General features: G+C 33.8%; 1 protein-coding gene across 33 annotated transcripts in view; it reads right to left on the bottom strand.

The window, feature by feature from the left end:
* Window positions 1-10,471, bottom strand: part of LOC146927622 (peptidyl-prolyl cis-trans isomerase FKBP43-like) — a 30,052-nt gene extending 19,581 nt beyond the window's left edge. For 2 of the 33 annotated variants that reach the window (XM_085700860.1, XM_085700859.1), the window contains exons 1-14: window positions 10,405-10,471; window positions 10,232-10,305; window positions 8,926-9,158; window positions 8,077-8,213; window positions 7,628-7,979; window positions 7,195-7,497; window positions 6,761-7,084; window positions 6,402-6,629; window positions 4,834-5,022; window positions 4,256-4,495; window positions 1,890-2,166; window positions 1,687-1,774; window positions 1,558-1,599; window positions 1,411-1,459 (exon numbers count right to left, since the gene is read on the bottom strand). In XM_085700860.1, the coding sequence (XP_085556986.1) occupies window positions 1,411-1,459; window positions 1,558-1,599; window positions 1,687-1,774; window positions 1,890-2,166; window positions 4,256-4,495; window positions 4,834-5,022; window positions 6,402-6,629; window positions 6,761-7,084; window positions 7,195-7,497; window positions 7,628-7,979; window positions 8,077-8,213; window positions 8,926-9,158; window positions 10,232-10,305; window positions 10,405-10,417 (2,549 nt within the window). In that variant the 5' untranslated portion in view covers window positions 10,418-10,471. Of the gene's footprint in view, window positions 1-876; window positions 1,309-1,410; window positions 1,460-1,557; window positions 1,600-1,686; window positions 1,775-1,889; window positions 2,167-4,255; window positions 4,496-4,833; window positions 5,023-6,401; window positions 6,630-6,760; window positions 7,085-7,194; window positions 7,498-7,627; window positions 7,980-8,076; window positions 8,214-8,925; window positions 9,159-10,231; window positions 10,306-10,404 lie in introns of those variants that run through there. The other 31 variants (XM_085700858.1, XM_085700864.1, XM_085700866.1 and 28 more) reach the window with 31 other exon arrangements.
* Window positions 10,472-13,272: the final 2,801 nt, after the last annotated feature.

The following is a 13,272-nucleotide window of genomic DNA, read 5'->3' as shown; positions in this document are numbered from 1 at the left end:
AACACATTCTCTCTTCTTTTCCAGCCACCACAAGTCATGATTTAAAAAACTAAACCTACCATATCATCATCATGAGGACCACATCAAAAGCCGTGTATTTATTTCAAGATCGAAGCAACTTCGTCGGCGACCACCGCACCGGAAACTGCTACTATCATTCTGGAAAACTCATCCACGACCATTTTATCTCTTTTCATATTCTTAGTGAATGGTTGTTGGCTGAAGCTCAAGTGGACGAACAGGAAGGAATAAATGGTAGGGAGTTTTCGGAAAAAGATGGACGAACAGGAACGAAAATTTGATTGAAGGATTATGAATATTAAACTCATGATGAACGTTTGTTGTCATTTTGATTTAGGTTTAATTTGTTAATTTCATTGCATGATTTTCCAGATCAACACCGCCATCTCGGCGTTTCAGTTGTTAGTTCTGAGTTCACTTGTTGAATTGAATTGAACTGTTTTTAATTCATAAGAAGCGTACTTGATCTATGTGTGTAATTTATAATTTTATTTACCAATGTGGAGCCTATTATAATTTACCACATACATGGGGGAATATATAATTAAGCATGTTACCTGAACAACCCACTGTTGCAGGTATTTTTCCATAGGTCCAGACTGAACCAAAACATTGATCAGTCCAGCCTAAACGCCACCTCATGCCAAATACTATACTAACAGATTTGTTAACTTAAACATAAGACTCTGCAGGATTGGTCAAAGTCTTGGCTCAACTGGTAAAATTGTTGAAACTGCTAGGCTTAACACCGTGACCGGAGTTCGAACCCTTACTCCTACACTTACGTGTATAGTTCTAAAGTGACTATTGGGATTTCGTCTATATACTAAAAAATCAACATTATATGTGGAGACATGGAGAAAGAACAGCATCCATAACATTATTTTTTAAAAGTAATTTTACTTTTAGCACAAAAAGGAAAGCAACCAATCCCATATATCTTAAAACCACCATGACTTTCACCAACGACTCGACATGGTTTTCGGTCTTTAAATAGTATCTGAAAGAAACAACTTTGGATTTGATTGCAAGTATCAACCAACTGTCCTCTATACCAAAAATGAATCACGAGGGGCAAAGTTACCAGAGATTTCAACAGAAAACTGTTATCATACAATTGAATCCGGATTTTGATTGCCTCCTGACTCCATATATTTCCCATATTCACTCAAACACGACCAGCCACAATCAGTTGGATGGAGTAATCAATGAACTTTAACTAGTTCAAAGTCATAAACCAACCATGAATTTGGTGGTATGTTTTCACTTTCACCGTCCTTCTTAGACCTGAAACATGCACATATTAGAGAAGGTTATAAAGATTCTAGGACGAAAAAAACCAGAGTAAGGAAAATTATATTAATTGAACACATGATTTAAATCACATACGTCATTGATGGTGGAACAACAAGTCTTCTCTTTTCTCCAACTCGCATGCCTGAGAATCATGAAAAGAGAAATTATATTTCAATTTTAACCAAAAAAAAAAAGAAACCACAATTAGAGAAAACAACAAGACAATGTTTGAATGATTACCTTCAAGACCAATATCCCAACCCTCAATAACTTCTCCTTTACCTGCAAAAGGCAATGTAAGTGTAAGATCCAAGTATACAATAGTCATATCCAGATAATAAAATGTTCTGGTAAATGGTGATATGTTACCAAGGCGAAATTTGAAAGGAGCTTCGCCAGCATTTGATTCAATCACCACCCCGTTTTCCTTCAACTTGCCCGTGTAATTGATGCTGATCTGTAAGCAAAGGACATTCATTTAAATATAATCAAATCAAATCTGCAATTAATGTTTGTCTTCATAGAGGCAGTCACTACTCACTAAAATATTTTAAATCATTTAACAGAACTACCTTTTTCCCTACTGCAGCAATTTTCCCATTTTCTTTCCCTGTCTCAAGCTCTTGAATAACTAGTCCATTTGACAATGTTCTAACTTGGGAAGGCTTTGTATCCTCCACATTATTTCCATCCTCTTCCATCATCTCAGTACTTTGCTCAACCGATACAGGCACGTCAGAGTTTACGACTTCACTGCCCTGACTTTTACTTTTCTTCTTCTTTTTCTTAACTTTCTTATCTTCGGATTGATTTCCATCAGGATTGTCTTGAGCACCATTGTCCACACTGCTGCACCAGAAATAATATCCAAGATTATTGCACAAAATAAGTTGTAGTATGTTAGGGAACAAGAGAGGATGATATTAAATGTGTAGATTCAACCATCTTTCCTTTTTATCATCGGTTTTTTAGAAATGTTTTGTTGCTACTTATCAGTTGTTTTCAAAGTTAAAGGTCACATCAACTTTTTTTTTGCCAATTATACTATTACCCAACAAGTATTTCACAGGTTTTCTATAAAAATTGGATGGTAAATAATTGATAAATTCAAAGATGAATTAATTATGATACATCTACTCAGAAGTTATTTTATTCCCAAAAAAGTAAATGCATTGGGCTAGACCTTTTAACTCACACAGCATGAAACATATATCAATGAAACCATGACTACAATTAGGAGAGTTACTATTCCACAAATATGCGCCGGTAACAAAATGGTAGCACATACAAAAAAGAAATACGAGGAACAAAATTGTAACTTACTAAAAAAACAAATATGAAAAGCGTGCAAAGAATGTGTAACTTGCAAAAATAGAATACTGGAAACAAAAATGTAGAATGCAAAAATGAAAAAGAAGAGTGGTTTATATTGTTGACAGTTTGAGTGAGAATAAGTGGCTGATGGAGAAAATTTAAGCGTACACTTTAAGATGGGGTAACATAGGATGAAGGCTAACAGTTTTCTCATGAGTTGCATGAGTTAATGATTGTCTTGGTTACTGGATCGCTTCCTTTTTTTTTTGAGCAAATATTGGATCACTTGCTTAAATAACTAATTATTTGTATATAGAAAATTAATTCTTCAATCATTTGCCCAATCACAACAATGATAAATGCTGCCCTTTTTTCCCAAGATTTTAAGATTAGAACCGCAGCCTCTCTTTAATTGTATTTTGGTCTATGCCTACTGTTTCAATCTCTCTGACGAATAAAGAAGTCAAAAACTGAATAACAGTAGTGCTCAGAATATTTGTAATCTGTTTATATTAGACTTGAAACACCTCAAACATTGATTCTATTAAAAACACGCTGCGAAAAAATTGCTTTAGAATTCATGTTTTCCCATTTGGTGGTCTGTGAAAACGAAAACAAAATACTGTAGAGGGATGTCATGAGATTCTATGATTTATTGTATCTAATATTCAAACAAATACTACTATTACTAGGAAGAATGGAACAAAGGATAATAAGCAAGTAATGTGCATTAAGGATGATGATGGAAAAGTATTAGTCATAGAACAAAATATGAAGAGCAGATAGAAGAGTTATTTTATAAACTTTTAAACGAAGGACAAGAGATAACATTGAACTCTAATAGACATAGCACTTGATAGGAGAAACAATTATTCCTATTACCAAAGAAATTTATAAAATCCAAAGGTAAAAATTGAAGAAGACTGCCAATGGTAAGATAGTTTGTTGCGTACCCGAATCACATTTGTTTCATAAGGAATTAAAATGCACAACTACTGGAATAACAGTGTATTATTTCTAAATGTGAAAGATAACTGCAAAAGGATGAATATCCTAAGGCCCACAGAGCCGAGCTCCTACAGAGAACAATATTGTCTGTCCTACCTACCACTAATGATTTCCCCAGATAATCTTCCTCTCCCCTCAGTCCTCATATAACTGACTCCCCAGAGTTGGATAACACACTACCCCCACTCCCTGCCACATAAGCATGCCCTTTCTTCCCTCTTTAATTTTCCCAACATAAATTTCTATTGAGGACTAGGAAATGGGTCATGAGAACCCACAGTTGGGGTCCACATAGTAGGACCAAATGATATACCTATGGAGTTAAGGGAGGTCGTTGTTCAAAGAGATTATTAGGTCTAAGAGCAAAGCAAAGGAATGATGGAGAAGTCCTTTTATTCCTATCCTATTTTTAATAACAAAATTAACTTGCAAAACTGCACAAATTTAGGGGGTATTAAACTCATAAGTCACAAGCTTTGCGAAAGACCAATTAAGACAGCATATCCCCATCACAAGAAATTGATTTGGTTTATTGCCAAAGAAATGAATGATGGAATTTATATCCCTTACTACGATAATGGAGAGATATTGGATGAAGCAAAAAGACTACACTTACTTTTCAATTGTTAGCTTCGGATGTTGCTCTTTCTTTTCAGAAAACTTATCAGTCAGACCATCGGACTCTGCTGTCTCTTTGTCGGCTTTGTAATCTTGAATGATACCTTCTCCATTTCTGTTGTCACCTTCAGGATGTGAAGCTTTGTTTATTTGTTCTTTCTTTCTCCTCTTTGTTTTCTTTTGAGAATCTGTCTCAGAGGAAGGCAATGCAACACTGTCTGCAATCTTAACATCCCTGCTAATTTGCCATAGGTTATCAGATAACAAAAATTAGTCTTCTCTTTTTTGCCAGGATGCAACGCAATTTTAATTCGAATCACAGTGAAAATGGCAGTGATGCAGTATGAAATATGCATTGCCTATATTCTGTAAATAATTTATATGAGGAAGGACAGCCTAGGTGTCTGTTGCATCATCAATACAGCTGATTTTGTGAGTTCTGTTGCATATATCCAGGACATGAAGAGTATTTCAACAACTTCTCCATATCAAATACCATATGTTGTAGAGTTATTCTAGTATTACGGTATTACCTGATTATATAAATAGAAGTAGCTAAAAAAAAAAAAAACTCACCCATTAACTGTGTCCTGATTAATGTGTTCATTTCCCTGAGGAAGGTTAACAACATTGCTAATACAAGCATCATCAGCAGCAAAAAGTGTCTTCTCCTTTGACCGCTCCTTCCTTTTTTTCTTTGGTTTTTCATCCTGTCCTTGACCAACCTGTGAAGAAGGTAGTATTTTATCCGTGGTTTCAGCTTTCCTGCCTCATACCAAAGACAACAATGATCAACAACCAAACCAGAAATCTTTACAAGTAACAACAAAAGGAAGTTCGTAAATGCATTGTCAGTTCTCCTTTCATGTTCAAGAACATTGCCTTTGAAAGCAGATGCAGAACAAAGGTGCAAGCAAAATACTTTGCCAAAGTGAATAGCTATTAGGTATTAAAAAGATAGTAATTAAAATTTGATATATGCATGAGAAATTTTAGGACTTGTTACAAATAATTTGTATCAAACATAACTTTTTTTTATGATTATCACTAAAATAGCAATACTTATTAAAAAAAATCAAAAGTAAAGGCAACTGGCAACCAATAAAACTCCTACTATAGCAGAATATGAGTAAGGGTCAGACTCATGATATTATTTGTAAAGGAGTAAAGGACATGAATACACCATTTTCAGTTTGGTATCCACTTAAAAATTAGATGAAAAATTCAGCGGTGATCTTCTAAGAAATATCAACCCTGAATTTTTCAGCTGCAATGTTAACAGAATACCAGTCTGACAGAGGAAAATAAAAAAAAAATAGTGTGATGCATTAATTGTAATCAATTAACCAATCCGAGAGATGACGCCCACAAAACCAGTATCATTTAAGCCTATTGATTTATGTATGATATGGCCATGCCTAATGTAAGAAAGATCCACAAGCATTTTTAAAATATAAAAGAAAGCAAATCCCGTCAAAGTAAAAAGTAACTGCCACCATGAGCCAGACATGCCACCATCTCACCAGTGTCTTTTCTCACTCACTCGTTAATTCGAGGAGGCATTGCCAACAGCCAAAAGCCAAGTGGTAGCATAGATTCATATAAGTCGGACAGAGATGTGAGTCAACACGTGGTTGCCACTATACTGTACATTGCCACATGGGTCATTTGAAACAAACACATACATTGTTGTTTCACTTTATGAACAACAAAAACCCAACAGCATTAACATTTGGAATGAATTTTCGGTTTTCGGAAATGAAGCACACTATAGAGAACCAACTTGACATTCCAAAAAAACTGACCAGAATTAAGTTTTGAACATTTAAAGAGAACCAGCTTGACACTAAATAGAAGTCTCGTCTCATGAATTAGTTTGAAAAAAAAGAGGTATGAGAAAAAAGTCATCAGCCTGGGATATAAATAGCAACCTGCCTCATCTTTAAATCAAGCACTCGTAATATATCCGCGGAAATGAAGAACCATAAATTCATTATTTCAAAGTTTCAAGGCTTTTGTATAAATACAATAGTTTGGCCTAATTTTCCAAATTAATCTAACATTTTTATCCTGTGAACAACAAATATAGAGAGCAATAACAGTTTCTTATAAGTATAACAAGAACTCAAGACATGAACACTCACTTATCATTAGGTTGCTGCTGGTGCTGTTCATTTCCTGCCAGAAGATCCTCGTCTGTGTTCATTTTTGGCTCATCTTGCGCAGCATTATCTAGATCGGTGGAATGTTCATTACTAGAACTCTTGGTTTCTTTTTCCTTTCCCTTCTTTTTCTTTTTTGACTTTTTCATATCCCCAACATCCGGAACCGCGGAAGGAACTGCCAACTGGTCTGAAGGTTCAGCTTCCCTGCTTCAGTACAAACATAATTTATGAACAAAGGCAAGAACAATTAAATATTCAGTATCTCTAAAAGGGAAGACTTAAAATCTGAGAAAAGCAAGTGTGTATTTGAACAACGGTATTGAATTGAGAAGAGTCACCTATGAGTTTGAATATCTGCGACAACATTGTCAGTTTTCAATTTTGTTTCAATAGTAATATTCTCACGGTCTTCACCGTCTTTTTTGCCATCATCAACTGCTTCTTTGTCAACATTATCAACCATTTCCTGATCCAAGAGATCCTGGGCCGTGTTCATTTTTGGCTCATCTTGTGCAGCATTATCTAGTTCGGTGGAATCACCATTACTAGAACTCTTGGTTTCTTTTTCTTTTCCCTTCTTTTTCTTTTTTGACTTTTTAATATCTCCAACATCCGGAACAGTGCAAGGATCGACCAAGTGATCAGAAGGTTCAGCTTCCCTGCTACAGTACAAACATAATTTATAAACAAAGGCGAACAATTAAAAATTTACAATCTCCAAGAGGGAAGCAAGCACGTATCTGAACAATGATATTGAATTGAGAAGAGTCACCTGTGAGTCTGACTATCTGCAACAGCATTGTCAGTTTCCAATTTTGTTTCAGTAGCACTATTCTCATGGTCTTCACCGTCTTTTTTGCCAGCATCAACTGTTTCTCTGTCAATATTATCATGCATTTCCTGATCAAAGTGATCCTGGGACGTGTTCATTTTTGGCTCATCTTGTGCAGCATTATCTAGTTCAGTGGAGGTTTCTTTTTCCTTTCCCTTCTTTTTCTTTTTTGACTTTTTATTATCCCCAACATCCGGAACAGTGGAAGGAACTGTCAACTGATCTGAAGGTTCAGCTTCCCTGCTTCAGTACAAACATAATTTAAGAACAAAGGCAAGAACAAATAAAAATTTACTATCTCTAAAAGGGAAGACCTTAAAGATGAGAAAAGCAAGTGTTTATTTGAATAATGATATGCATTGAGAAGAGTCACCTATGAATCTGACTCTCAGTGACAGCATTGTCAGTTTTCAGTTTTGTTCCAGTAATACTGTTCTCATGGTCGTCACTGTCTTTTTCGCCAGCATCAATTGCTTCTTTGTCAAAACAATCTTCCATTTCCTGATCCAAGACCCTTACAAAGGATTTATTCTTCTTGCAAAGAGAAGAAATTGGTAGACTATCTTCATCATCAATTTCCTGAGATTGTACATGCACACTGTCATTGACAGTTTTCTTTCCTTCAAGACCGCTATCATCATCCGACTCTACCAAGTGGTACTTCTTCCTCAGCCGTCTTCTGCTGCCTTTCGCACTTTTTCGTCCGCCATCAGAAGATGCTTCCTCTGCAGTAATCACAGTCAAAACAAAGAAATGATGCAAACATCATCAAGGGATTGAAATGGAGACAAACTAAAGATTAACATAAATATTTGAGCTTGCCTTCATTGGAAATAGGAGATGCTGAGAAAACAGCTAGATCACCGTCATCGTTAATAAAACTATCATCGTAGTCATCTTCATCACTGCGATCAGATTTCTCTGTTTCTGTATTGGCTATATCTTCTCCATATGATTCCCTTTCCATTGTAGTGAAGGAAATCAAGAAAAAGAAACCCACAAAGAAAAAGGACAATTGGATTTGGAAATACAGTTGTACTTTATCTTTTGACAGACGCACCATCCAAATAATGATTCAGGCTTAACCATCAAAGGACTCAATGTGAACTTCTTAGAACTAGGTTGGGTAAAGTTTTCGATAAACACTTGCAGAAACCAGAAAAATGAAAATAATTTTTCAATGACTATGAGACTTGCACATATTAAAATCAAATAACGCACCAATCTCTATATTTTCTGAAACTCCTTAAGTTAACTTCTTTATAAGCATGTATAAACTAACATTTTCCTAAGCTCAAAATCAAATACTTATCTAAGTGAAAATAATTGAAAAACTGTTCTAAATTACATGATAATCCAACCATGGACTTAATCAACTTCCCCCAACTCTATTCTCAGAAGCTCCTTCGGTTAACTTTATAAGCACATATGAACTTACATTTTCTTAAGTTCAGAACCAAATACTTGTCTAAGTTAAAAGAATTGAAAAACTGTCACAAACTACAAGATAATCCAAACTTAGCCTTAATCAAATGCACCAAGTTTCCATTTTCCTGAATGATTTCAATGTGTAAAAAATGCATGCTGGCACCAATAAAATAAACCATAATAACCAAAAAAAAAAAAAAAGGTGCACGGAAAAAATAAAGTTTGTCAAAAATATAAGGATACGAATCATCCATAGTATTGCCATAGCGGCCACGGGCAAGATAATAACCGCAGAGATGAATACTCCGAGGGCCAAGGACGGAAAGAATAACATTACCATCTTCCTCAAGCTCCAAATTCAATTGCAAGGACTCAGTTTGTCCTGGATAAAGAGAGCACAGATAAACAGGACTTCTGCTTCCCACATTACATTGCAGAGTGCTTTTTGTAATTGCAGTGCCATGTCCCAAAGTGGCCTGAAATTCAAAGTTTACAATTATTCACAATCTAATTTTGCAAGTGATAACAGATTAAGTGCAAGCTTAGGTTGATGGTAAGTTAGGCAAAAACTATACTTAGGAGCCTCAACAAAATCATGGCGCCACCATTATTTCGTATTCCAAACATGCATTGAGTGCATATTTGGATTGGCAGTGAGTTTGATAGAATCATTGTGTCACTATAACAAAAACTACACTTTGGAGCTTCATCAAAATCACTGTGACGCTATGATTTCGTCAAACTCACTGTATTCCAAACATGCAATACGTTCATGTTTGGAGCAGCCAGAATTGATTCTGGAAGTGTAAAATTGATTTTGACAAGTTTAGTTGCTATGGAGTAGTATTGATTTTGCCTCTAGAATTGATTCTAACTTGAAGCTAGGATTTGTAGCTTTTGAGTCTAATCATGATTTTTACACTTAAGTTTATTGTTCAACTCACTTTTATGTAAATGCACCCAAACATAAAACCACTTCACATTAAGCTCGCTTTTAAGCCTAATCAATTTTACAAAATCAACTTTTGTCATTGCAAAACCAAACACACACTAAAGGCCCGTTCGTTTGGGTTTTTTTACCCAAAAAAAATCACTTCTATTATTTTAAAAGCATTCGCTTCAGATTTTTTTAAAAAATAAATAAATCACTTTGTTAAAAAGTTCATTTTTAAGCTTAAATGAAAAGCTATTTCTAATAGCTTTTCCAAAATCTATTTTTTCTAAAAGCAATGAACTAAAGTGAGTTTCATTTTTTTTTTAAATGATTTTTATTACAGTAATCAAACACAAAGTAGCTTCAGCTTTCTTCAAAAGTCTCTAAAAAAAATAAAAACATTAAACTTTTGTGAAACAAAATCATTTTATTTTTGAACCAAACCAAACACACCCTAAATGCATATCAAAATTGGCCGTGAATTTGGCAGAATCACAGTAACAAACTCACTCAAAGTGATCTTGACAATAACACAAAAGCTTCAACAAAATCGCGGTGCAAATAACAATAAAATGGATGAATCGTAGTAAATTAAAACATGCAATGAAAGATTACCATTGAAATGTGAAGGCGACCTTTGGAAGAATCATAAGTGTGAGTGAAAGGTTTTCCAGGTTTGATTTCAACACCTGCAATCACAATCACAATCACAATCACAATCACAATCACAATCAGAGAATGAATTAACGTCTAGGTTTATGATCGGAAAAGGAAAAAAAAGTGATTACCCCAAAAAGCCATTGTTTCAGAGGAAGAGTTGTTTCGCTTCTCTGCGCTCCTAAAAACCCTAAACCCGGAGAGTAGAGTTTGTTTGGCGCGTTTGTTAAATACTACTACTTGTGCCTTTTAATTTCCACTAGATATTTGATTTTTTTTAGTATTAAATAAGTGTACCAAAAAAAAACATGAGGACATGAATGAAATTGGTGCGATGCATTTTTTAGATGGAATTTGTTAAGTTAAATTACTGCTAACCTAATTCAGCAACTGAGTGGAAAAATATTAGGTTAAATTGTTGCATACCTAACAAAATTAATAAATAAGGATTTTCACCACTCATTTATTTTCATTTTGTTGCTTCTACTACCATTTTTTACCAATTTACTCAAACAATGTACAATATTCCATTTTTTACAAAGTAATTGATCTCAAGTGATTAGTGAATTTTATGGAAGAATAAATTGTTCTAAAATTGCTCTTCTCCCTTTAAAAATTGATTATTTCTTTAATTCAGTATGTGTTAACTCATGCTCGTGAGTTAACCTACGCTTGACACTTTTAAGATCGGTTAGAAGAACAATTTTTATATTATTCAAATTAGATTTCGATTAAAATGACCTTTTTTTATTAAACTTTACTTATCTTCTGACCAACTTTGGATTACTAAAACTTCTTTTTCTTAGGAATCGAAGGATTAACACCAAGCAAATGAAGACAAAAATTAAAATATTTAAGTTTGTCATTTTTCTAAACTGGTCCTTTATTTCACTTATTTTAATAAATTTTTTTATTTTTTCATATGTTCGGATCGTTAGTTTTCAAACTATATTCATATTATGTAAGTAGTCATTTAAGTTTGACTCTTTTCTTAAATTATTGTTACGAAGTGTTAAGATATACACCCTCCGGTCGCAAATATAAGCAAAAATTAATATTTTAGATTCATTCAATAATTGAAGTATGATGTCTACAATAAAGACCACATACATCATTTATTGAATGAATCTAAAATATAAAATTTTGCTTATATTTGTGATCGGATGGTGTAATAATCTCCACATAACAATCAAGTTGACTGTCCATTTTACTTTGCAAGTGGAGAAGATTAACTCGATAGACTTTTCTCACCAAGTTTTTGAAAATTTATTCTCCATGGGGATTCTAGTGTATTTAAGAGTGAAATTGTTGCATATCTCTTCAAATTGAGAAGTAAAAATTAGGGTTTATACTTAGAGACATAAGATTAACAATATAAAAATAATGTAACATGAATGGTTAATTTGAAAAAGAAAGAACTTAATTTAAAATAGTGCTAAGAAATATTTGGGAGTGTGTTCGTCCTGGAGGTCTCAGGTTGGATTCTCCCAATGCTAATTTAGGTGGATTAATTTAGCTTATTCGAAAGAAAAAAAAAAACCTAAACAACCGAGTACATAAGGGGACCAAAATTATGAATTGATTAATTTAAAAAAAGAAAGAATTTAAACAACATGAGATTAGGTTTTTGTAAATTGTAAACTCATAAGCAAATAATTATCACTTCACAGAGTGAATTCATATACACAAATTGAATGTTGAAATTAAAAGGATAGGGAAGAGAAGAACATCGAGATTTATAGAGGTTCCCCCTTTTCGTCCTTGCTAGGAGTATGTTTGATAGAAAACGTTTCTATCAAGGTCTTCCACTAGTTTACAAGTGTATGATTACAAAGATTCGTTCGATTACCTAATCTTCTATTTTAAGCAATCACACAAGATCCAATCTTAAAGACCTCTTGAAATTGGACACCTACAAGATCTTCGAATCTCAAGCTTCCATGCAATTCTTTGAACTTCTACTCCGAGAATTCTTACGTGCTACGTCTGATGCTTTGATCCCTTGAACCTTGTGTAGTTGAGAAACAACCCCTAAAACCCTTTGGAGGTGAAAAGTGTCTTCATCCCTTTAGAGAAACAAATCGTACAAGTCATATATCACCATAACAACCTAGACCTCACACTTTACAAAAATCTTAGAAAATGTGTTTAATCTGAAGATGTAGAGAGAGTGTTTGAAGATTTTAGAGTCTATTTGCAAATTGTTTCAATGAATAGAAAGTATGTGGATACAAGTATATATAAGTTAGTGAAAAAAAGCTGATTTTAGTTACAAAATAACGTGCTTGAATCAAATCATAAAAAACATGATACAATTAAAATGGTGTAAAATGAGGAAATCTGGAAAGCACAAAGATTGATACGAATCATAAGAACTTTTAATCGTATCAGACAATTTCCAAATAAAGTTTGAATTGATTCAAACTTTGAAAGGCAAGGTTTTGAGTCGTATCATAAAAACTCAGATGAAGATTGATATGAATCAAAGAACACTTATACTATCAACTAGGCCAAAACCTTGGACAAAAGGCTCAATTGAATCATATCAAGGATTTAAGGAAAACATTGAATCGTATCAAACCGATACGAATCAAGATGTGTTTGAATCATATCATATATCATTAAACAATAAGGAAGGAACCCGAGGGCATAATAATGTTGAATCGTATCAAATGAGTCAAAAACCAATTTTACCAAGACTCGACTCACAAGAAACTCATAAACACAATGTAGAGAACCTGAGATCATGAATTGACTAGGGTGCTTTCACAATAGAGATAATTAAATATAAAATGTAAACAACATCTCAAATAAAAAATCATGAAAACCTATACTAAGGAATAACTACAACTAATTTCAAAAAAAAAAAGGAATAACTACAACTATCACAAAGGTCTTTGACTCATGATTAAATACTAAGTAGTCCCTGAATGTGCATTTTCATTATCAGTTTAGTCCCTAAAGTTAAAAACTTATGTTAACTGATGAGGTGACAAATG

The sequence above is a fragment of the Medicago sativa genome, chromosome 4, assembly GCF_051527215.1.
Source record: "Medicago sativa cultivar Bolivia chromosome 4, Bolivia_mono, whole genome shotgun sequence".
Taxonomy (NCBI): Eukaryota; Viridiplantae; Streptophyta; class Magnoliopsida; order Fabales; family Fabaceae; genus Medicago; species Medicago sativa.
This window is presented reverse-complemented; position numbering and strand designations above follow the sequence as displayed.